Source organism: Pyxicephalus adspersus, chromosome 1, assembly GCF_032062135.1.
Source record: "Pyxicephalus adspersus chromosome 1, UCB_Pads_2.0, whole genome shotgun sequence".
NCBI lineage: Eukaryota > Metazoa > Chordata > Amphibia > Anura > Pyxicephalidae > Pyxicephalus > Pyxicephalus adspersus.
The window spans coordinates 127479326-127505926 of NC_092858.1; the positions used below are offsets into that span (position 1 = coordinate 127479326).

At 36.4% G+C, this 26601-nt stretch overlaps 1 protein-coding gene across 1 annotated transcript in view; it reads right to left on the reverse strand.

Moving 5' to 3' along the window:
• Positions 1 to 26102, reverse strand: part of LOC140341366 (amine oxidase [flavin-containing] A-like) — a gene marked incomplete in the record, with an annotated part of 55058 nt that extends 28956 nt beyond the window's left edge. The window contains 3 exon segments of the mRNA XM_072427067.1: positions 5134 to 5271; positions 9345 to 9439; positions 25980 to 26102. Of these exon segments, the coding sequence (XP_072283168.1) occupies positions 5134 to 5271; positions 9345 to 9439; positions 25980 to 26025 (279 nt within the window).
• Positions 26103 to 26601: the final 499 nt, after the last annotated feature.

A 26601-nucleotide genomic window follows, 5' to 3' on the forward strand; every position in this document is an offset into this window, starting at 1 on the left:
CTGTAAATTCCAGGGATTGGAGTGTGGCTGTTCTAGCAGGCCATCCCGGGATTTCCCCACTGCTGGGGAAGAGTCCAGGTGCAGCTCCCAGAGGAAGTAAAAAGGGAATGGCTGCCAGAAAGCAAGGGAGGAAAAGACTCTACTGGAGAGGGCTTGGGAACATTCCTCTACACAGTGTTCCTGAGAAAAAGGGGGGGGGGAGAGAGAGAGAGAGACAAGACTCTACAGACAAGGTGACCCTAGTTGATTTTCTGCCTTTTTGTTGGAAATGGACTGTTACAGCACACAGGACCGCTGGAGATAAGTGTTTATGTTTTTGCTCTTTAACCGGCTGACGTGAAGCAATCCTGTTGGGACAATTTTTTGTTTTTTTCTTTGCAATAAAACCCTGATTTGGAATCCAGTCCTGCTACTTGCCTACCATTTGTCCAGCTAATTCCCACAATATACACACACACACACACACTGTATTTTTCGGACCATAAGATGCACTTTTTTGCCCCCAAATTGGGATTTTTTTTGTTGAGCTTAACTTATGCTTGGCAAAATCATTGGGGAGTTCCAATGAAAGGCTATGGTAATTCTAGCAGCCAGTAAAATATAGGATATAAGATGTAAGAGTGGTTTAGAGAGAGGGCAGTGGAATTTAAGAAAAAGTGCACTTTCTGGAGTCTTGAGCAGACTGACCAGGGTCATTGGGAATATATGCTTATAAATCCGATTCTAAAACCTCTGTACCTTAAGAAAGGGCCACAAGATATTCTACCCATACGTCTGCAACCCCGAAAGCATAAAGGAGATACTGAGAAATTATATTGTGATATATGAAGATACATTTTTGATAGATTATAAGCCACATCTTGCCATTCTTGGATGTCTCATGAAATGTTCAGGTCATTCTCCCACGGAGTCATTTAGTGCAATTTCTTTATTAGGAGTTAATTCATGTTTATCAATGAGTGAATGTTTTTATTCCCAACTAAAAAAAATCTCACTGATTTACAATATCTTTGTAACTTATGCACTAAACTGATATATCCAACAATCTTCTCAGTTTTCCAGTAAACTACAAAGGAAGCCCCCTAAGTAATTGATTTGAGGTGCAGAGAAGGTGTTAGCCATGGGCAAACTAATACTGACCATGGCTCCCTCCATAAACAAAATAAGTGACACAGGAATAGGAATTGGCTATTAGGCTGCCTTAATGTAACCCAACCTGCCTCCACTATATCACCACAATAGTGCGAACAGGGCCAAAAAGCTCACAAACGTTTTAAAAAACTTAGGAAAGTGGGCATAGGCTCACAACTAAACATGGTAAATTTTAGTCTAAAACTATAAACATAATAATATAAATTTATTAACACAGCTGTATTACCTACAAACCCATATAAACTAGGATGAGGGTTGTGCATCCTCAGAATTTATCCAGCTGTGTGTATACGGAATTAGCTTGAACAGCTGGGGGCATGTTCTATAAAGTATAAAGTATAGATCTGCAAAAATCTTCAGACAGCATATTCTACAGCTCTGGCTCCTGGCTAATTATAATAGATAATATATATGCTACATTCTGAAAAAAAGGTATAATAATAAACCTTGACCTTTATTCTTACATTTAATACAAAAAATAACAAAATGAAGAAAACATGTTAAAAACAAAGTTTGCTCTCTTTAAAGTATTTTCTATGTCACTGGTTTGGTTTAAGTAATCTTCTGAAATAAATCTCTTTGATTGCTCGAATCTCTGCAAAATATAAGCTTTACAGTTTAGGTAGAAAAGGCCCCAGCAAGAGTCAAAGATCAATGTGCAATGTTTACTGTCTCTCTCCTAAGTAAGTGTTAATTATTATGGAACAGTAAAATCTAACCAAGCTTGAGAGAAAGATGAATTTGCAGTGTACGTGACAGAGCACAAGTACAACACAACATACATACATAATAAACAGCTTTTGCTTGCCGTTTCCATAAAGTGTGTTGGTGGTATATTGAAGCCATTAATCACTATATCTTGAAAAACTCGCACTGAACAATAATGCCTGAAATAGCAATTTTTTTTCTTATCTTTCTCACAAAGAGCTCCAGAGGAAAGGTTATAAAGAGAAGAGAATATGAAAAATGAACCTTTGCAACCTTCATATAAAATAGATTCCACTTCAAAAACAAGATATCTAGAAGATGGAAAAAAACAGTCAAGTAATACAGCAAGATAAAGAGAAACTTCATAAAATTATTTAGGTACATATAGGAATGTGTAATGCTTCCAGCGAGCGCGGATTTTATTGATGAATCAGGGGCATTGCCTTAACTTGCATTCTAATGTTTGTTTTAAGTTCTAAGCCCATAAACATGGTAGAGTTTGGTTAGTATGGGGAGAACAGTCAAACCCAAATACTATTTGATGCAAACATGCGACCACTGCTTATGGAGGATGCTGCAATAAAGCGGTAGTATGGAGGAGGAGCCTGTGGGAACAAAAAAGTAAACTTTCTCTTTATATGGCTTCTAGACCTAAACAAGCATGTAACCTTTGTAATAGATTTTTTTATATTTTACGATTGCCGTTTTAAGTGCTGCAGTATACAGTATATTTAATGGATGATCATAGTTCTACTTCAAGGAATAATCAATTTTTCTGGAAAAAAAAATAATCTCTACAGGTTTGGTATATATATTGCAACAATTTATTCTGTTTGTTTAACTGGCATTCTGCTCACTTCCCACTACCTGAGAGCTAATTTGGAGAATCTACCTGCTATAATCACATGATTTGAGCCAGTGTTGTAATAGAGAACACTGCTGGGAATCACACTGAGTAGGAAATGATATTCCAGAGGATGCTGTATTGCCATGGTTACAAGGAAATTCCAATTTATTTATTTGGTTGTTTCATAAAATAAGAAAGACGCAGAATGGCATAGAAGAGTAGTATTTAACAATAAATTACATAATAAATTATTGTCGCAGTAATATACATTATATGAATTTTTATTTAAAAAGGAAAGGAAATAATTCTCATTTCTTTACAATTTTTAAATGTATATGTGAACATGAATAGTGGTATATATATATTATATATATAAAAACTTTCAACACATCAAAATATTTGGTACATTATAGTCCAACTTTGGCCTGGTAAAATGTAACTTTTCAGTGTCCATAAATTATTCAAATCCACCTTGATATAAAACACGTTTAATCCATGCAGGGTGTGTCTATATGTGTTGGATAATTGCAAAAAACTCTTGTTGATGAGATTACAAATGTAGAGAAGAATACTAGTTTAAACTTCACACTTAAAATCACTTTGATGATAGTGGCCATAAAAACTGGACCTGAAGAAAAACTGCTGAAATTGTTTCATGCTCAGATATGTAAGAGGTGGTTAAGATTTGTTCCCAAAGCAGAATGTCATCATCATTTTGCCCTCCCATTCCAACAGGATATTTGCATTCATAAAATTTAATCTTGTGGGCTTTCTATTTTTCATATTGCACTACGAGGACAGTCTGTCTTTTCTGCACCTAATCCGTGCAGAAATGAGGTTAGCAAAATGCAGACATAGTTGAGTTTGAGAAAAGAGCAGCAGAGCGAGTATTAAGCACTTTAGCCAGTGACCTTCTGATGGAAATCATTGCTTTCCTTTTTTCCTTAGAGACATTGAATTGCTACCTGACTTCCAGGTCCTGTAAATAACAGGTAAGGCATCAATGTTTCTGGGCACAGCACAGGAGTATAGCTCTAGGACAAACTGGGCATGATTTATTAAAGCTCTTCCAAGACTGTAGAGAATACACTTTTAACAGTGAAGCTGGGTGATCCAGCAAACCTGGAAAGGATCTGGTCCAGGATAGAAAACATTGCTAACAAATAGCAATTGACTTTTTAAGAAGTCCATTCCAAGTTTCACATATGAAAGTGTATCCTCTTTAGCCTTGGAGATCTTTAATAAATCAGGTCCAAGGTTTGAATCTGCTGTGTTGAGGGTGAAATGGGGGTAGGTTTGTGAGTGAGGGGCACCTTGAACTGTTTTGTGAAATATCTTACGCCGTTTTAATACTATTAAAAGAAATAAAGAAAAACGGTCATGTCTTTGTTGGGCGCCCCAGCATTTCATATTACATATGTGTTCCAGATCAGTAGTTGCAAAGTATATGAACAAGTGCCAGAATTTTCCTTAAAAATCTAAACAAAAGCCTTATATACGCCTGTATATCATGATGTTTATTACATGAAAACAAATGCATGGCAGTATTCCATGTAAGCTCAATGTACTTCAACTAGTGGTACTTTGTCCCACGGTTTTTAAATTCATTACCAAGACATGGAAATCCATGGCATTCTTTTTTTTAACCTATATTCTGCCAATCTATTCAAACTTATGATTAGATAAAAATTCACTTTAACAAATAGCAAAGATGAGAATATGGCAAAGGAAATTTGGTAGTAAATCCCTGGGCAATACTTTGGATAGATAAGAGAAGCTGTAGCTGCAAGCTGACTTAAATTTATACTTCTGTGTACCAGTGTTTCTGTATTAATTCTTACACTTGTTTATTGTAATAGTTTGTTACATGTATATTTTGTTAGCAATCCTAGACAACTGCTTATATAGTACACAAGAAAACAGTGACATTAGGGGGTTGGGGAAATCCTTTGTTTTTAAGCCACACTCCTGCAATGCTGTCCACAATCTAATGATGGCAGGCTGGATTACTGGTAATTTGTTTTTTCCGTTTTTCTAAATTAGAATTTAAAAACTTGCAACATATTTCCTTGCTTACAGAATTGCAGTGTATTGAATTGTATCATGATACATATCAGGTAGATACACAGCCCTAGTGCATGTTACAAAGGTCACAAAGACTTGTGAGTAACATAGACAGTGTATATCAAAACATATAGCAATTACAAAAAAGATTGAGATCTGGTCCAGGATTGAAAACATTTGTTAACACATAGCAAATTACTTTTAAGAAATCCCTTCCAGGTTTGCTGGATCACCCAGCTTTACTAATGAAAGTGTATCCTCACCCGCCTTACAGAGCTTTATTAAATCAGACCCACTGTCTACAATACCACTGATCTGCAACAAGTATAAAGTAATAGGTAAAATATTTATCAAATACTTACCTTTTTGAAATGGATAAGCCTTTGCTGTACATTGACTTTATATGTTTGTATACCTAATTCTTTTGCCACTCGTAAAATACGATTTTGAGTTGGTCCAACATATGCACCACCGACATCAACATACTGGACTTCTTTGTTCTGTATGACAAAAAAAAACACTTATTCTTAATAATCACATGCATTAAATTGTGCATTTATGCAGAATTCTCTGTTTCATGTGTGTACAATCATATATATGTATACATGTTTAGTGTAAGTCAAGGTTGTGACTTTCAAACTATTCACTAACATACTAGAAAAAAGCCTAAAGCAAAACTAAACCTAAAAGAAAAAAATGGAGCCAGGTGGATCCTTTATTGCAAAAGATTCAGGCAATACCTGCAATCAAATCATTATACCTGCCTGATGGCAATTCTTTTAATACATTGATGTGACCCCGCTCTGCCAAAGATGCTACAATCTTCACCCAGTCTTTTTCTGGATGTCCGATCCTTGGCCATCTTTATTGGCCAGGACAGAATGATGTAACTCCTGCACATATCCGTAACTCCTGCACATATCCCAGCAGCCTCGGAGGAAGATGGGAAACTCCGCATATCCCAACATCGTGCACATGCACAGTTTAGTGTACTCCACAGAAAAAGGATTGTGAACAGGCAGTTGATTTTATTGTAGAAGGGACATCTTTTGTTCATTCTGTAAACATATAAATAACTAATACACCCTAACCAAACTGGTTTCATGTTTCCTAGAGAAGCCGAACACAATATCATCTGCACATGATCTTGTGAAACTAAACTTTCTAGTCCGCAGACAAAAACAACTCAAAATCCTATTGCAAAGGTTTCCCAAATTTCTAGTAACTGGTCAATAAACTGATATTTGCATGCTTACTGTATATAGCAATGAAGGCTGTTAAAACTACTGACCTATACCTTTATTTTTTATAGTTGGAAATTTATTAGACCACATAGATTTTTTTTCTTTCATAATATTTTTAAGCAATAGCATGGATTCAAGAAAGATCAAAGTCAAAAGAAGCCACCCTCAAGAATTAAGCAAAATTTTAGACAAAGGAATGGCTGTGGATATAGTAGCTCAAACTTTGCAAAATCATTTGACACACTACCCCATAGATGGCTAGTTGGAACGTTAGGGTTATAAGATTAGAAAATTTGATCAGTAAATTAATAGAAATCTGGTTTAAAGATTGTATTAAACAATGATTCATATAATTAATAGTCTAATGCTCTTAGTGGTTTACCGTAAAGCTCAGTTTTAGAACTATAGGTGAGCAAAATGGAAAATAAAAGTTGTATCAAGTCCAGTCCCATAAGTTCATTGGAGAAACTAAACAAACTGGATTTAGAAATTCAAAGTCAGAATTCAAATTTAATTTTTAAATAAAGGATTAAAAATATTATTCTTTGTGATGACCCCCAATTGTTTGCCAAACTGAATTATATAATGCAAATAAAATACTTCATGGCTTCTTAGGATATTAAAAAAAAAAACAAAAAACAAAAAAATTAGATACACCTGGTTCTGAAAACAATAGTGACAATCTGCTGTTTACATAGTGGCCCAATGGAGATGCTACTTGGACAGATGTCCTAGGGAGTGTAGGGAGTACTAATGACTACCTCTGTTTTCGTTATCTTTTTCAAGATGAATGCCAAAAACAAAATGTACCTTGCAGTACCTTGAATGAAAGAACCTTGAATTAAATACATTTTAACCAAAAGTTATATATATTGCACAAAATTTTTCTTTCAGATAAATAACATAATAATGTAATATGTGCTATGCTGGATATCTAATAACAATGTTTACTTGCTAAATAATCCTGTTCTGTCAAATGATTAATGGTTTTTCTTTTCAAAATGCCAATTAACCAATAGTACACTATATTTTTCATCAAATAATCTGAGTATCACATACATTCGTGAGTTTATTTGGTGTACATTAAGATTCCTGGAAAGAGATTAAAAAAATTTTCAACATGCTTGAAATATTTTTACCATGGATAACAAATATTGCACAACATATACAGCCAGACCTTTCTAAAGAATCATAAATTTGACACTGAGCATCTCTTCTTGTCATATAATAACATCACAACATCCCGAACACTAAAAAAATCTCCCTACATTTAAAACAAAAGTTTTACCATTCAAAGCCAACAGCAAACAAAATAAGTAAAACCTTTAGAACCAACTTTTTACAATTAAACCCCATGTTGCTGCTACGGGGCCTCTCATAGATTTTGGCTTTCTGTTAGACAATTGAATACTTACTTACTACAGTGACAACACACACCACACCTCCTCCACACATGATTCTACTGGAGTACAGTAATGCTGGGTAGATTCCAAATAGGGTTGACATCTACTGTTCTTTCTACTCCGGGTTTTACATGGTCACACACGGCTGACCCTCCCACTATCATGGAGGCAATTATATTACAATTTGCAGTGTTTAATTTTTGGTTTTGTTGAGCTTTAGACAGGACCAAGAACTGTGAAAGCTGTGTCCAAAAATGTCAATTAGGGAATTATCAACATTGTTATCTGTAAGCTTCCTGCAGATTATCCTTTTCATTTATTGACCTTTTCTCATATCATGCCTTTGTTCGGGGATTGCCATTTTGGCAGAGGTAAGAGGCTTTGGTTACCCAAGTATTAGCGGACATCTAAAAGTAATCTATTACTAATGGAGGAATAAAGCAACAGGAGAAGAAAAGGACATACACTTACAATCTGAATAAAGCAGAAAGATGGCAATACCCATCTGCATGTCCTCAAGTACAGCTTCCCTTTCAGCAAGAAAAACAGTGACATCACCAAATCTCCCTCCAAAATATGTGAGACTAAAAATTAAAGGCACAATACCTCATTATCTCATAATCATACTATCCAGATATACAGTTATGAAGTCCAAAGTACAGTAGTTTTTTCAGGTGTTACTTGATTGATTTGAAGTTATTGCTTAGGTGCAATTAAAGGACTTCTATATCAAAGAATGTCTACAATTTCCGATTGTTCAATTAAATTCTTCTACTTTAAATTAAGTCAACTGGAGACAAACTTTTCCTGATAATATGCAAAAATATTTCCTAACTCAAACTCCATTATGAAATTTTGTTTTGTTGGTACACATGCCCAGTCACCCTCCAGAGATTATTTTCTCATGTCTCCAAGCTTTGCTGAGGGTAAGGACAGGCAGTTGTCACACTGTTACAAATAGGTTGAGGGTGTCCACTCAACAAACAACTTTAGTCCCTTATTTTCTCTATATTTATTAGGTGATGGGCACTCCTGTCCCAATGACTCCACACATAGGATGTCCTTGGTCAGGAAGGGCATCTTAGGTTTTTTTCCTCTGCTCAATGACAGTGATAATCCCCATCCTTTTAGAATGGTGAAAGAAGTTATAACGAATACAGTGTATGGTGAATACAGAGTTGATGGTTCAACTTCATGATCACACTGTGGCTTTTACTTGAAGCTTGTGTTTGCACTTCCAGGGTTCTTCGTCATTTTAAACTTAGTTCCATTAAAGCTTGCAGACAACTAGTGATCCCCTCCCCACGCAGTCGCCCATTCTCTACTTTCCTTCATCCAGGTTTCTTCTTTTACTTCTGTTATTTTAAATGCCTTTCTTTTCCAGCCACTGTGTTTGGGTTACCTCTGAATTGGCTCATTCATTATTGTCTGTTTGATTTTATGCTATCAGATAACCTTTTTTATGGCAGCAAAAGTGGTGTCTGTAATATTCTTATCATGCAGTGTACTTTTAATAATGTGCCCAGGTCCTTCAGTTTGATGGATTCACAGATAACACTGCTGGATCAGAGTGCTAGTCTCATAATAGTTTAGAAACCTGGTAATAATCACTGCAGTGCTGGTTTTTAGAGATGAAGATGAACCTGAAAGTCCACTGTAAGGAACTACCTGCTCCTGCATTCTGTAGACCTGTGCTTTCTCTATTTCTCCCACTGCTGCTTGATGATCACCCCACCATTCGCCAAAGATGCAGCTTTGACACAAGATAAACTTTGGTTTGACACCCCGTATAGGTAATTTGCAGAAGAAGCAGTCAGGTATCTGGTGTGGGTTATGATAACCATGCTAAACTAAAGTAGACTTTTTTTTACTTACTTTTCAGTGCCTGTAGAACGAGTAAAAAAAGCATACAAAATTCTGACTTACCCTAATTGTATGCGTTCTTCCTCCAACTCTGTTCCGTGCTTCCAGTACCACAACATTAAGTCCTGATTCAACAAGCAACTTGGCAGCTGTAAGACCTGCAATGACAATAGTGGCATCATTAGTATACTTTACTGACAGTTCAATTATAATCCACTTTAGCTTTGACTGTGGCATTAAGATAAAAGTTTGAGCTGTTAAATGATTCTAGAAACCAGAAATCAATAGCACAGCTATTTTTATGTTAAAAGGAGACCGAAGAGCTACTTTTTCTGATATTAGTCAAAATGCCCCAATAACTAAATGTAACCTTGTCATAAGTTTAAGCTTTTTTTTTTGAATGCCTTTAACAAACATATAGAATTATAACATAAATATGTACATATATAAATATGCCTTTTTAAATTATGATTTCAGCAAAGTAATGTAAAGTAGCAAAGTAAAGGTGATGCACAGGAAGAAAAAGCAAACATGCTCAGACACAGCTTGAACAACTTCTGTTTATCTGAAATTAGTGAATGATTTGCTCCACAGTGACTGGAACTACAACCCTCATTGAGGGCTTATTTTAAACCTTATGTACTTAAATATTAACCTTATCACAATAATTTCTGAACTGGAAATATATATAATGTACATATATCAAAGAAAAAATCCACTAAATTGGATTTTCCACTGGAAAAGGGTTTAAATATTTCACTGGGAATGTAGAAAAAGGAACATGGCTGTCAATGTAATTGCACTACATTCACCTGCTGTGTTCTTCATTATGAGGATGTAAGGAATTTAAATTCACTCAATTTACAATATGTGGATATATACAAGTATCATTTCTAAATGATTTAATTGTGCTGTTACTCCAAGTATAATGTTACATTTCAAAACTCCCAAAGCACAGTTCGTACTTGAGACTGTTAGCTTAACCTAAAATCTCCAAGTTATCTTTTTTTACAGACTTAAGACCGTAACTGATGCCATGGGGAAAATTACTATAGCAGTATACCTACAGTTGCAAGCAATCCAACCTGCACACTGATACATTGTTATATATAGTAAATGAGTTGTGAATTTCAGGATACATTTGGTGTCTTCCTATAGACTTTACATTCAACACAGTATATATTTGGATGTTTGAACGAACAGAGCTTAACTCCAGGATCATTTACTGCCACATAGTTTTAATTCACATTCAATTGCAGACAGTTCACCCAAGCTCCTCATTACGTTTTCATAAAAAAAAAAAAAATTTTTAATAAGATTTACAAAACTATTATCCAGCAATTTGGGATCATCACACCAACTATAACATCAGCCAATACCTGATTCCGAGTGATGACCAATATTTGATCCATATTTTTTCCTCCTTGGAGCAGGGGATAAACATTATATAGATGATAGTAATCTATTAGAGTAAAAACATCCTGAGTGATAATACTCATGGAGTAAATTCAGAATGTTTTTGATATAGAACATTACAGATTGACTGGGCATTTTCCATCTTTTTCAGGTACGTATACACATTCCTGTGTTACATTGATAATGATACATGGATATATGCATATGGAAATGTAGGAGTATCATCTGGCAAAATCATTTTTTTAGTTTTGGAGAAGAATTCTATGCTCAGTTAGGTTTAATGTCACCTTTATTTTGGGAGATTCAGCCTTTTGTTTGTATTGGTTACCACTGACATGTAAAAAGCAAGAAAGGTAACATTTTGTCCCCAAAACAAGGGATAAAGAGAAACCTTTCAACCGGAAATGTACATTTTGTATTTACTTTACTTTATAACCAGCAGCACGCCAAAGCCTTTAGTATACAAGATATAGGAACTTTAAGATACAAGATGTGAGAATTGTGGACTACCTTTCTGGATTCCCCAAAATATAAAAAGAAAAAGCCAAAGGAAATAACTTGGCACAGTTGGTAACATTTAAATGGACTTGCGCTTTAACTTTCAAAAAGTTTTGTAGTTTATTCAAGCTGCTTATTAAAATCAAACACGTGCTAGGAACATACCCCAGAATTTGCAAACACATAGGTAACTCAGTCACCCTGTTCCAATCGCAATGGATTATGTTAATGCAGATATTGATTTCCTAGAACAGCAGTGAGCAGTACTAGTAATGCTTACTGCCATCCCTATTCATTCTCTATAGGGATGCTGTCAGAAAGAGGTAAACTCACAACAACTTCACCACCAGTGTGAACATAGCCTTTAAGTTTTTTGCACTACGATTTGTAAACTCTCTCGATAATCATCGTTCAAGAAGAATGATTACTGTTATATTGTTAGATGATTGCTTATTAAAACATGACGATCCACAATGATTGTTGGTTGCAGTGAAGAATCAAACTGACGAATTAATTCTGACAGTTATCTGTCATCTTCTATCATGTGTGCAGATATCATTATGCATGGCCAGGAAGTGTGTAATCTTGTATATTGATCATGTAAAGCCAGAACAGTGGTACTACGAGCTCTGCATTCTTCATTCTTTGTTCAATCCCACAAAATTGTTCATTTCTGAAAAACTGATCTAATGTGTAAACTTTAGTTTTGCAGTGTACATTCACCAAACTATCCATACCTCTAATTCCAGCAAGAAGATGATGTAGGACAGGGGGCTGTGTAAAAGTTAGCAGTAGAAGATAAACAGAAAATTGAATATAGCAAACTTTGTCAGTTATACTGATCAGTGCTTATATATAACACCTTTCTCCCTGACAGTAAGGAACAGTTGTATTAGTTTGTCAGGTGTAGTAAAAAAACAAAAAAAAAAAAAACAAGCAAGGTAATTACAAAAGAAGGTTTACTTGTTTTTAAAAAAATGCTATTTAATTGGGCTGTTTATCAGCTCATGTAAAAAAAGAAACAAGCAGGACATTTTGTGAAAAGAAGCACTTATTATTTTATCAAATGTTTTTTAGCCCCACAGACACCTCCAACCTGTGGATTAATGTTCTCAGGCTCAATTCCCCATGTCGTGGGAACGTTAATCCAACTGTGCGTGCTTCTAGTTCTGAAACTGTTCCATCACTGACAACGGCAGGTCTTGAATTAACATTTGGAACAGTCAATACAGTTTCTGAACATGAGTTTGTCATAAGAACTAATCATCATATTCGCACAAGGTTTGTTCAAAAACAAGCCTAGCAGATGGGGATGTCAAACTTACACACTCACACAGCGTCCTTTCCTGTGTACCTGACAACACTTGTCTCTCACCAATGGATGGAAATCAATCAGTCTTGCTTTTGATCATGTAAACAACATGACAGCCAACTGTGACCTCATGAGCTATGCTTACAAACAAACAGGTCAGCTCCAGCTGTCACAATGACTTGCACAGCGAATGAGTGGCACAGTGCCTACTAAAGCTGCCAGGCTGCAACTGTCCCTGAGCTCTGCAACATGTAAATCCAAAAAGTGAATGAAAACTAATTAAAAAAAAAATCACCAAAATTGCATTTTATTGATATTATTGTTTATTTGTACGCTTCTCATAAGAAAAAAAAAAATTGTACATACCCATTGAACATACACTTAACATATACTATAATATATACTAAAGAACGAGTAAATATAAGGGAGACAAAATTAGTCATTTGGATATATTTTAAAAAGGAGTAAATGTCAATTTTTTTTAAATCCCCTACCTAATTTTTGGTCTGAGTATTCAACTTTGACCTTTAGCCATGAAAGGATTTATTAGTGTCCTGGTGGAAATAGATGGCCAATACAACTAAGCAAGTTAATTTGGCACAAAGGTCAGACTATTATCAAACAATGCCATTTAATCAAACTGATTGTGGTTATAGTGTCTCGTTATCTTAGAAACAAGGTATTTTAGTACACAAAGCAATCAATATTAAGTGCTTCAATCAGCCTGATCCTGGGAAATTTGATGTGACAAGTAGCAAACACGCTTTATACTTGTAACCTAATAATCTATTTCCTCTTCTCAACCTTACCTTCCCCACATAAGTTAAGGAACAGCAGCAACCAATGCTGGGTTCTGAAATATAGAGGTGGTAAAATATTCCAACACTGAAAATTGGATGCTGAGGGAAGGGAGCAAGCTCTTTGCTTGGTTTGATAATATTTTAGGGTTTAACTGAGGCTAAATAGCTGTTTGGATCAATATTACAGCATAATATGTCAATCTTTATTTAAACCAATATTTTATTTTTTTTATATATTAAATGTAGTATTATTTTCATGAAACTTTCATTTGCCTTCTTTTTATTCATACATTTTCTTTTTTTTACAAAAGTTCTTCTAAAAGTTGTTTAAATTACCCTAATGTATTTTGCTACATTTGTGGTGAATATTCTCAGCAAAAACAGAAGAAACATTACAGAATTTGTGAAACAAGCCTATCTTGCATATTTTGGTAATAAACTGGGGGACCATGATAAGTATTGGGCTCCCCATATGGTATCTAAAACTTGAGTGTCTATGTGGAAAAATGGAATACTGAAAAGTTTGAAAATTTGGTGTACCTATGGTATGGCGAGAGCCCAAAAATCATCATAATGATTGTTATGTTTGTGCTGTGAATGTAAAAGGTTTCAATCGACACAAGAAAAACAAGTTGGAGTACCCCGAATCATCAAGACGACCTGTGCCGCATGGTGCTGATGTTCCCATACCAGTGTTCAGTACACACCCTGATATTCCTGTATCTGACATGGAGGATATACAGGGTTTGGAGTGTAATCCAGGAGTTAGCAGTGGAAGTGAAAATGAAGGAGGTGTTTCATCAAACCAGCAGTTCTCCCAAGAAGAGCTCAATGATTTAATACATGACCTAAGTCTGTCCAAAACAAGAATCTGAACTTTTATCATCCAGGCTAAAAGAAAAGAACTGTCTGAGACCGGAAGTTAAAATAACAGTTTATAGGACAGGAGGGGTGACACTCCTACCATATTTCAGTGAAGATGGAGAGTTTTTGTACTGTTGTAACATCCCTGGACTACTAGCCCATATGGGAGTACCAGAATACCGAGCAGAAGACTGGCGGCTTTTCATAGACAGTTCCACTCGAAGTTTGAAATCTGTTTTACTGCACAATTGCAACGGCTATGCGTCAATTACAATTGGTCACCCAACAAAACAAAAAAGAATATGAAAATATCAAAATGGTCTTACAAAAGCTTTGCTACATGAACACCAATGCTCCATATGTGTGGATTAAAAAATAGTGAACTTCCTACTTGGACAGCAAAGTGGATACACAAAGTACCCATGTTTCATCTGCTTGTGGGATAGTAGAGCAAAGCAGGATAACTAAAAAAAGTGACATGGCCTCAAAGGAAAAACATGAAAAAAGGTTCAGTGAACATCATTACCGAGCCAATGGTTGACAAAGAAAAAAAAAAAATCTTTCTCCCTCCACAACAAATAAAGTTGGGATTAATTAAGTAATTTGGTAAAGCTCTGAACAAGGACGGTGATTGCTTCTAATACATTTGTAGATTCTTCCCTGAATTGAGTACTGAAAAATTAAAAGCATGAATCTTTGATGGACCCCAGATTCAGAAACTGGTAATTGATTCAAATTTCACAAGTTACATGACCGATACTGGAGCTTGTGCCTGGCTCAGCTATGTCATGGTTGTCCAGAACTTCTTGGGTAACCATAAAGTACAAAATTATGAAGAACTGTACAAAACATGCTCTTAAACTTTAAAAATTTGTGTGCTAGTATGAGCATGAAGGGTCTCCATAGGGATTTGCAAAAATTTCCAGAAAACCTTGGCGATTTCAGTGAGGAACAAGGGCAGAGGTTAATCAAGATATAAAGGTGATGGAAGAAAGGTATCAGGGCAGATGGGATAGACACATGATGGCAGACTACTGCTGGAGCCTTCAACTTGATTGTCCTGATCATCAGCATAAAAGGAAACCATAAAGAGGTTTTCAATGACTTTTGTGATTAGTCCAGTAAATATACTGAATATAGTATATATTGACATTTAAAAAAGTAAAAGTATTAAAAAAAAAATATTTTGTATACATAGGCATATCTAGTTTAATTTTGCTTGATTTTTGATATGAGGTTATTGTTCAGGTCATTATTTCAAAAACTAGAGCCAATCCAGGAAAATCAATACCATATTTAGAATATGTGCATCAAACATAACCTAAAATGACTTTAATCTGTTAGACAAGAAAATGTTTGTTGACCAGTGTAATTAACAGTAATAATTGGTGTAACAATGAATAGCCCAACCGGGCACAAGTTAACATTTATTTTTGTATTGCAAAACAAATTACATACTAATCAATTTAAATATATGACAGTCATGTGAAGTAGCACAAAAAGGATTCAGTTCAAAATGTCAGCTCTAGGCCAAAACACTGGGGAAAAGACCAAATCCTCTCAAAGTGGAACTAAATTGAGAAATAAAAACTTCCTCAATCAGGCTGCAGCTGCAAGATCTGGAGACATAGCCTGCTGTAAAGGGGAAAAAAAGACGTTCTCACCATGCTCATGTCTCAATCTATGCTCATGCATGAGGTCGGCATCTCTTTCCCATCAGTGTAGGAAAAGGCCCCTTCTGCACATGTCCAATCTCAGCCATACTGTCATCCACGCTTTTTCATAACTATATCTGCATCACACAAGAGAATTCAAATTGAGCCCACACATCCAATGGCACCATGTCTACAATCAGTTGTGTATTTACCTACAGATTACATTTTCATTAAAAAGAAGATTTACTAATTAGGATTCACAAAACTATCATCCAGCAATTTAGGATCATCACATACTGAAAATCAGGGACTGGAATGTCTGGACATAAAAAGAATTACTAATTGGTCACATGATGGTCAGTTCATTTAAGACAAGGGCTCTTCAGTCTAAAAAATGGGCTGAGCACAAAGGAAATGCAAAATACAGAAAGAGCAACACTAGACTACTAAAACCCATTACTTCACAAACAGAAACATTTCAGAGCAGGAAAAAGAAAATGAGTGCCAACTAGTTACCAAGAAAACATGTAAACAGGGAATACATAAATGCTGCCAACAAGAAATCTGCTTTGAGAAGTACTGTGTACCTAAGTTAACAGTACCAGCTTTATTTTGAAAGGTAATACAAAGTACAGCAAGAATGGCATGCATTAATCCATGGTCATCAACTGGTTTCCTGAAGAAGGAGACTTAATTGGATTTTTTGGATGGCCTCATCCATATAAAAAACTTCAGTTTGCATTATGACAATCATTGTATAGGGAGCTACAAGTACCTGCATGCTACTAAATTGCCTGATCACATAAATCCCATTAAATTATTAGACTTGTCTAAATTATGAACTGAGCTCCTCAATAAGATTATAGCGGACATCATGTCAAAATGTTAGTGGCCTGTTAAGAACACAGTCTGCAAATTATGATTAAGTTCAACTGCATCTGGAGTCCACTATGACCATAACAGGCACAATAAGTGAAAGAATTTAAAAAAAAATTAGGAATCGTGTTTAATCAATTATCCTTTTAGCATTCCATTACCGAGGACATCTGAAGAGAGGCAAATATCCACTTTCATGAATCAATCTGTTCCTTAAAAATGAGCTGCAACTAACAGGGCCACATCCCAACAATAGAACCACAAACAGTTTTTGGTGAATATCCAGATACCGGGACTTTTAAGGCCAATTCAATTGTTTTTCAAACCATATAAGTAAAAATATAAAAAATATAAAAAAGGAGTACAACCCCAATACTAAAGGAAATAGTTGTAAACGAATCGTGATTATTAAAAAAAAAAACAACCAAAAAAAAAAAAAACAGAAAAATAGGGAATTTCGAAAATTATAATTAGACAGAAAAAAGATGAAATCTATATATTACATTTCTGTTTGTTTAATAACTTCTCATTACTTAGGATAAAAAAGCAATGCTTACATTTTTTTTTTTTGGGTGGGGGGCAAATAAATAGTTGAGAGTAAAGCTACATATAGATATGTGCAGATACCAATATCCTTAATAAATCCATTTAATTTTTTTTTTTTTTTTTTTTTTAAAGCTAAAGTTGATGGGCTTTCAGAAGCAGAAAACTCCATGTTTGAATGTGTCCAAGCCCTATTGCAGACATACCAATTAGTTTTCATTTGGATAGTGCAGATGAAGGGTAGTCAAGTTTTTATTGGCTTCTACATTGCAGCCTAAAAGTTTCCTCTCAAAACAGGAAGTGATGGGGAATTTCCTTACAGGGACACAATACAAAAACACACTTATAGTATAGAGAGAATGGTCTACAACTACTAGCAAAGTAGGTATTTTCCTTCTTGCCTGTCTGTCTGTCTTGTGTCCTCTTTCCCCAATGGGAATTTTTGCCTTTCCATTTTTTTTTTCTTGTGACTCCTGCGAAATAAAAACTAAAAAAATAAACTGACAGCAAGAGTGTCAACTTATAGCAACTTCAATTTCACTACTCTCACACAGTTAACAGTGCTATAAAATAATCCCTTTAACAGCAATACAGAATATCTTTTAGTACAAAAGCCTCATTCGTGTCAATGAATATGTGTAGACCAACTTAGTAAAAGAGGACATGAGAAAATGAAACAGGAACGTAGTATATGGGGAAGGGAAGTGAAGTGAAAAAGAGGTGAACAAAGTTTTATTTTTACGGAAAATTTAAAATATAATGGCCACATAAAAGATTGTCTGCAGATGCACCTATATCAATTTAGTGGAATTGTTTTTACACTGCTATTTACAACATATTAACGTAGAATTAAATGGGGGCAGTGGCTGGCCAGCATTTACCATAAAGTGCAAATAAAAACAACATACTTGTACTATTTGGCACACTTGCTTCTAGGTGGCCCTCAATTCAAACAAGCATGTAGAAGATCAGTATTACACTTCACTAATGACATTCACAGACCAGGGGTTGGAATGGTCATTTCACAGAAGAAAAGCAGAAATAACCAAGTGCAAGAAAGAAAGCACTCAATACTTGCAAGAAAAAGTTATGAGAAAGACATCAAGTAATGATGTGTATTTACTTTTAACAAAAGCAGGCAGGGTTCTCTCTGGATCTTTTTAACAGTGTTTTCCTACCTTTTTAACATGTGGGAACCCCTTAAATGAAACTTTCAGGTCTTCAGAGAACTCTTACTATAATTTCAATATCCTCAACCAGCGGTATTAGTGTGCTAGTCAGGGCAAGGTTGAACATACATACGCTGTAGATAGTACAGTTTTTGTGCCACTTTTTGATCATATTTTGTACTGCATTTATGGTTTTAAATTTTATGATATATACTTTGCTACTACTAATTATTTTGGCCTATTGGGAGTGTGGCCATATATTTACCATCTGCAGATTTATTAAATTAGAATGAAAACAAAATTCCCACACACGGCTTATACTCGAGTCAATCAAATTTTCCTGTTTTCCAAGGTAAAAATAGGTACCTCAGCCTATACTCGAGTATATAGGGTATTCAGAAAGCTTCTTTTCATTCTCTTTATTTTTTTTCTCCTTAGACAAGAAAAAATGTAATTGCCTCTTTTTCCCACAAAACATTTTTCTATTAACAGTAGCACTTAAATGACAATTAAAATCGTGTAAAATAAAAAAGGGCTAAATAGAGGAAAGTGTAAAATTGCAGGTTAAAATTATAGAAAATAAAGTATTTTAATGGCTTACTTGGAGTGATTTTTCTTTCCTTAATTATTTTTATTCACATTCAATGAGCCTTTTGAACTTTTCTGCTGCAGGAATAGTCAGTTCCCTAATACAGTTTCTTATCTCATCACATGTCATAGCTTTCTGCTCTTCTGGTAGGATCTAATTACTCTCTGATTATTGTGCTGGCCCAGCTCAAATACTCCTTTCTTTAGCTTCCAAAATAGATTCCTAACCTCCCTAGCAGTTCATTTCTATCTGGTTTTATATGTCTAAAAGCGGTACATTGTTTTTCATGAAAATTTATTTTACAGTATAGTATAATAGTATGAGTATAAAAAAGTTTGAAACAAAAAATCATGTAAAAATAATACATTGAATAAATTAAAAAAACTATATTTAAAAAAAAAAAAATTAATTTTTTTTCCTAATTTTTAAAAAAAAAATACATATTATACTTATACTAATATATATATACTGTAAAATAAATGTTCTTGAAAACAATGTACTGCTTTTACACTTATAAATCCAATGTATTGCTTTCAATTCAGTTATTTTGTATTGAATGCAATACAAATGGATTTTGAATTTCCCGCCCCACAGGCACCGGGAACTCCCCCGGTGACTCAGTGTGTGCAGAAGCCAGCCAAAAAAAGAAGGAAGAAGACGGAGATTGCGGCAATGGATGGCGCGGGACGCCAGGGGATCAGGTAAGGCTGTATTTACTATTACCTTCCATAGGTTTACCTACCCCGAGTGTGACTCGGGGTCACCGCTTTTAGCAACTTTTTTCTACCCCGAGTCACGTTTGGGGTTACCGCTAGGGAGGTTAAGCAACAACTATGATAGCAATACTATACAGCAGCCATTCTCAACCAAGGTTCCATCAAACCCAAGAGTTTCCTCCAAAGTTTGCTAGGGCATTTCTTTATCTGTGGCTCATTGACCTCTTATTTGATGATGGCTGCATAGTTCTGGAGCCAACACCACTTGGTTGAACAAGCTGCATGACTTTTTGGCGTCTATACATTTGGATACATTAAATATACAATAAATGTCCATATATATAGGAAGATGTTTTGTAAAGGTTAATGGTCTGGCTGTAGGGTCTTTAAACATAAAATGGAGCAAACAAAACACATTTATTATTAGGGTATCCATATGTGTTAGCAGGTTGCATATACTATATATTAGCTCTTAGTAATGCACTATTGTCTTAAATTATGCTTACAGATTTCAATATGCAGAAGTCTGAGATCTCAGATTTAGATCTGCCTTTGGCACCCTAACCTCTAACTTGTAATTGTGCAGAGCTTATCAGTAAAGGCTTTTGTTGTAAAAATGTAAGATATTGAACTTACAGTTCAATATCCAAGGCCACAGTACAGTATGACATAAATTATATGGCAGGACATAAAAATGAAAACAACAGTTAAAGTTTTGAAGAACTACACAGGGTAAAACCAGGACAAATAAAATTGGAATATAATAGTCTACATATCTGTTTCTGACATTACAACATTTTATCAGTATTAATATAAATAGGAGTAGCTAACATATATAAGTCACTCAATTATAAAATGAATAGTAAACGTACACAATGGTGTTCAAATTTGCCTCAGTTTGGTTATATGTTTCCGAATCTTAACCCAAGATAACCTTGCAAACAACTGTACAAACATTTTACTAGCAACTATGTGTATGGGGTTTTATTTGGACTTTGCTGGTTTTTAGTATGTCTATTTCTCTAGTGGTTGAATTTGATGGCCTTTTTTTAAGCTGTGTAACCTCCAAAATGATGTTGGGGGACTCCTGTACAAAGTCTACTGCCTGCTTTAATGCGCCTGGGCACACAAACCACAACCAACTCCAGATATCCTTGAATCAGGTTTATTCAAAACGGCACAGCACAGCAAGGGTTAATTTCAATCAAGCAAGGTACAGAAGGATAAGGCAAATGCAGGTCAGTAACAATCCGAGGTCAGGGCTGGCAGCAGGCAGAATGGTCAATAACAATCCGAGGTCAGGGCTGGCAGAGTTCAATCAGAGTTAGTTTCAGACCAGGTCACTGAGGAGATGACAAGCAGATAAAGTTTAACATACACAAAGACACACCCAAGCACACTGTGGTAACAGAGGCTATAACGGGCAATGGTGTAATGGACAGGCTCTCCTTAAATGGCCAGGATGACCAATCACCTTGCGCCACCTGGCACAGTCTGATAGGAGACTGGGTAAATCCCCTGCGGCTGATTGGCCGCAGGGAATTCAAACTAACTATGTCCTGCCCCCGGGCGAGGCAGCCGTGTGCCACGCCCTCGGGGGGTACAAGAGGGACGCATAGTAACACGCGCACCTCTTCCTACAGCACCCCTAGGACGTGCACTAATTTGCACTTGTTGCAAAGGAGTGCTGAGAGCATGAACATCATTAACCACATCTAAAGGGATGCAAGGGCTGCTGCCTGGCTGAACAGTAGTTTGGCCAGGACGGATCCCTCCGCCTGCAGAGACAGACAAGCTGCGGGCAGGGAAGCAGCCTCCGCCATGGGAACCCCAGGGACACCGCGGGCTCGCAGGGAGGGTAAGTTCCTTACACCTGCAGTGTGCAATGACAACAAGCTAACAGTAAATGGTTACTATTTGTACCCAGGTTGTCAGCCAATTGGTATAGTAAAAAGCATTCTCATTCCTCATCCCCATTGGCTGTTGGTTGTCAGGAATACCGTTAGCTAGAGATCGGTATACATGCCAGATTTTAATCAACTATTATGATGTGATAATATTATGCAACTATCTAGACCAGCTATTCTGAGCCAAGGTTCCTATGAACCCTAGAGGTTGTAAGGGGTTCATTGAGCAGTGGTTGACTTTCCTGATGCAGTGCCAGCGTAGTTCCAGGTATAACGCTACTTGGCGTGGCCACATGCACAACACTAACAATCTTTTTAACTGTCTTTAAGGATAGCCGTCTGACCGACCCTGTAGGAAAACATTGTTCACACTGACCATCAATATAGGGGACATTTCCCAATGACTCCGGATTGGTTTGTTTTTTTTTCAGTGGTTCCCTGAGACCTGAGTTATATTTCAAGGGTTCCATGAAGGTAAAAAGGTTGAGAAAGGCTGGTCTAGGTTGCGTACAGGTGTTGACATTATTGGTTGAGTTGGTTCTTAGTAATCTACCCTGTTGTATTATTAAAGATAATCCACTACTAACCACTATTTGGAATACTCTGCACAGCCATTGTTCCTAAACTGTCACTGAAAATGATCACTAATTTATCGTGATCAATTATTTTTGGTATTAGTAATTGTGTACTAAGCATAACTGAAATGTTCTAGTACAACAGGTTTTCTTGGTTCTATTAAGACCGTCAGAGAAGTGCATTAGATTTATAGCCAGTTGGATGGCCCACATTACATAGTGGTTAACAAATGTTGGAAATCTAGCAGACTAGATCTCAATCTGACCACATTTAAGTCAATCTATTTGTAAAATTCTTTACAATGTCTTACATTGGTGGAAACAAAAAACTAACACTGGGAGGGAATTTATCAACACAGAAGTGCTCCAGTTGGCGCGCCATGCAAAAATCCAACAAGCCATTGGCAGTTCAAATACTTTTTTTTAACTTTTTTTTTCTTTTGTGGTTGAATATTTGTGAGTGCTACCTACTTCTCATAGCAATTGTCTGTGACCAATCTGCAAATATCTGTCTGTTTTTGCAAGTGTTATAAAACTAAATTGTGGGAGAATTAACAGACTCATTACTGCATAATTGAAAATATTACCCACTTTTTAAACAGGAGCAATTATCTGGAAATTTATTTTACAATGCTTTTATGGGAGCTTTTTTAAGCAATATCCAAGTTGGCAAATCTGTCACATTTTTGCATAATCTGTAAAAAACAACTGGTGCAAAGCAATAGAACACATTAACTAAATGAAGTGAAACATTACAAAAGTTTGATCAAACTTCTATGACAGATTGGCAAACTGAGGCACACTAACAGTTGTACTGACCATAGGGGAGATAAATGCCCCTCAGGGTAGTTTCCCATCAACCAAAGGGTAAGTATTGGTAAGGGTAAGAACTGTTGGGTTTTTACTGCAGTCTATATTCTTGTCAGGAGGGACAAGGAAACTGAACAAATGGCATATATAACTCTACCTCTTTCGGACTACACCCAGCAAAAGTTATGGCTTGGGTCTCATTTTAACAAACAATTCTGAGCCAAGACAGAATAGAGCTTCACTACATAAACAATAGTCAATAATCTGAAAGTTGACATAGAATCAAAAAGCAAACAAAGTAAAGTTATGTAGTAAATCTGAAGACAAATACAAAACTGTATACCCAGCAATTCCAGCTCAGGAAATGTTTAGGTCTTTCAGATACATCTTAACCTCTTCTTTACTACCAAAGTATTTTATTTAATTTTTGCACACATGGTAAAACCTGCATTCTAGGTCTGCAAATTACTTAACCCCACCTCCTTTCCAAACAATACAAATACATTTTGTACAAGCGGGGAATATCTATATATAAGAATGCAGTTGCAAACTGTTAAATTGTGTGATTCTTGTAACTTTGTTGATCAATCCAATTTTTTAGCAATCAAGAAACCCCACAAATATGCACAGAAATCCAACATAATTTTTTCATGTTTATCCAGAAGGTGCCAGGGGTTCCTTGAGCAATTTCAGGTCAGTTACCACTAACAAAACTGATCTTTATAGAAGGGGTTCCCTAAAGACCTCAAAGGATTTTCGAGAGTTACCCCATGTTAAAAAGGTGGAGAAAGGTTGTACTATACTGTACATGTAAGTGTGGTACAGCCTGCACATGAGCTAAACAAAGCAAAAATCCATGTGCAAAAACTCTATTCCCCAGTAGCTATGTAAGATATAAAGACACCGCATCCCTTTGCAAACCTAGTTATTACCATGTAAAAGTAGCAGTGATATTATCATGCTGCGGCACATAGCCTGTACAGATTACTTATTACTTCTGCCTTAGAATGTGTGCAGGTTACCGACGTTCTCTACATGCAATGGAATGCATAACACTGCAGTTTATTTAATTATGTCAGTGGGGTTGTGGGGGCTCGTAGGCTTGCAAAGATCATCCATTCTGAAAGGAACAGGAAGGAACCTGCAGGAGCAAGAAATAAGGTTAATAGGTTTTTGCTTTATACTCATAGCACAGCCTTTCTCAGCCAGGGTTTAGTGGAACCCTGGTGTTCCTTCAGAGGTTTCTAACAGTTCCTTGAGCCAATGAACCATTTCTGCTTCTCAGATGAAAAAGATATGCAGACACCAATGATCTTGTTAGCTATCTGTAAGGAAGTAGTTCTTCCAATTGACCCCAAATGTAAAGTACGTTCTTTCCACTGGCCATCATAGTAATGTATGTCAATAAATCAGTCATTATCCGAAGTTCTGTGGAAGTGAATTCAAAAAATCCTCCATGTTTAAAAGTGGAGAAGGGCTGCCCTGGACCAAATAACCTTTAGGGCTTGTTCAGACCCACAATAAAAAAAAATGCTGAAAAAGGTGTTTGGGATTAATTTTTGCCAAAAATGACACAAAAGCGTAAACAGGTGTTTTTAATGCCTATAAAAGCCCCAACAAAGGTTGTTTCACAGTTCTTGAGGATTTATGAAAAAAACCTGCAAAGGTTCAGTTACACAGGGACAGTCACAAGCTTTGGTGACCTTCCGCAGGTACAAAGTGAGGAGGGAAAAAAAGCATGTACCCAGACCCCCCCCCCCCTGTTTTTGGAAAAGATTCCTGAGGACCTCTTTTGAAGAAGCGATGAGCAACGTGGCCGCCCTTAACGCGTGTCCAAGATGGTCCAAATTGGTTATAAGGGCCTTTAAATATTTAGGAGATTATTTAATCAAACATTTTTAAATGTACATTTTTTTTTAAAAAAGTACAAACTTAAGGTTATTTTATGCTAGGTTGACTTTGCATGGATATGAAATAAACCTACACTTCCACCTGGCTGCCTTTCTATCCTGGCCTATCAATAAACCTGGCTGTGGCTGCCCTTTGTTCCTAATACGGTCTACCAATACACCTGGCTACTATTTGTTCCTCATCTGGCCTACCAATGCACCTGGCTGCCTTTCTAACCTCTTCAGATCTACCAATGCACCTGGCTTCCCCTAAAAGAAAACTAAGATGTCTGATGCAAAATACTTCTTGCTACCACAAACCACTAATAAAAGCTACATGGAGCGTCTGCATTACCGCTAATAAAAGCTGTTCTGGGAATTTTTTAACATAGGTTTGGACAAGCTCCTACTATACAAGAGGGAGGAAAACAAAGTTATCTTTTATGGGTGACTAGAGAAATGATTGCTAACTACTGGTTAAAGTATAACTAATCTGTTTATACATTCTAAGACAAATATACAACAAAGGTAACAAACTTTATGCAACCTCAAATTCTAAATATAAATAAACACAAATAAACATAACTTTTACAAATGTTTCCAGTGGATTCCCTACATCCTCTTTAGCACCAAATGTTACGCTATGCTGGATCCTTAGTGGGAATCTGTAGTTTGGCCAGAGTTTGCTGAGACCAGGCTAGTTTGTGATATGTATCATCAGGGAATGGACTGGGCTTCCAGCCAGATGTTTCAGATTGTAACAGCAGACAAATGGAATGGCTCCGCTGTAATGTTTGTAAAACAGACATATTGGAGGCTGACATTTATATACAATTCATCCATTTACTGATAAAGCAATGAGAACATTGAGTGGATCTGGTTACCAGGGTGCATAGGGTGCAAGGGTTAGGCTGGATCTGAAGTTTAGTATTAATGGGCTCTAAGCTGCATCATAGAGTGCATTGTGCAATTCACTGTCAGCATTACAGCCAGATGTGACTTCATATTCCTAGCCTGACAGTTACATGCAAGAACATTCATAACACGACCACAAATACTAATGAATAATCCAGGCAGACCTGAGATGCCTCCGCCGATCACAATGACATCACTGACGTCGCTCATGGCTGCTGTGTGTTCTCTCCCTGGCAGGATACAACCATGGACATAAGTCACAGAGCCTACAGGCGATTCCTTTATACAGAGAGATACTGGCACAGCCCCTCCCTAACCACGCCCTCATTGTCTTACTTACAGCTTTGCTATTGGTCTGGCTGCCCGTAAGTAGTTAGTTGCCCCTCCCTCTGCAATAGCAAACAGGTCAGGGAGGAAGCCACAGGCTGACAGTGATTGGCTGACCGAGCCCCTAGAGCAGTACAGAGTGTGGGGAGTTCAGCTGGAGTCCATCCTCTTCTAAAGTTTACTTTACAGAAATGTTATGTGTACAGGAAGGGAGAGACTTCCTAATGCTTCTCTGTTATATTCAACATTTCTGTGGCTGCCAGCTCCTTCTCTTCTATAGATACTCAAATAATAAATGCCAAGATAAATCCCACAGCAAAGTCCTTATCCCTTACCTGTGACTGGGAGCAAAGTCATTATCCCTTACCTGTGACTGAGAGCAAAGTCATTATCCCCTACCTGTGACTGGGAGCAAAGTTATTATCCCTTACCTGTGACTGGGAGCAAAGTCATTATCCC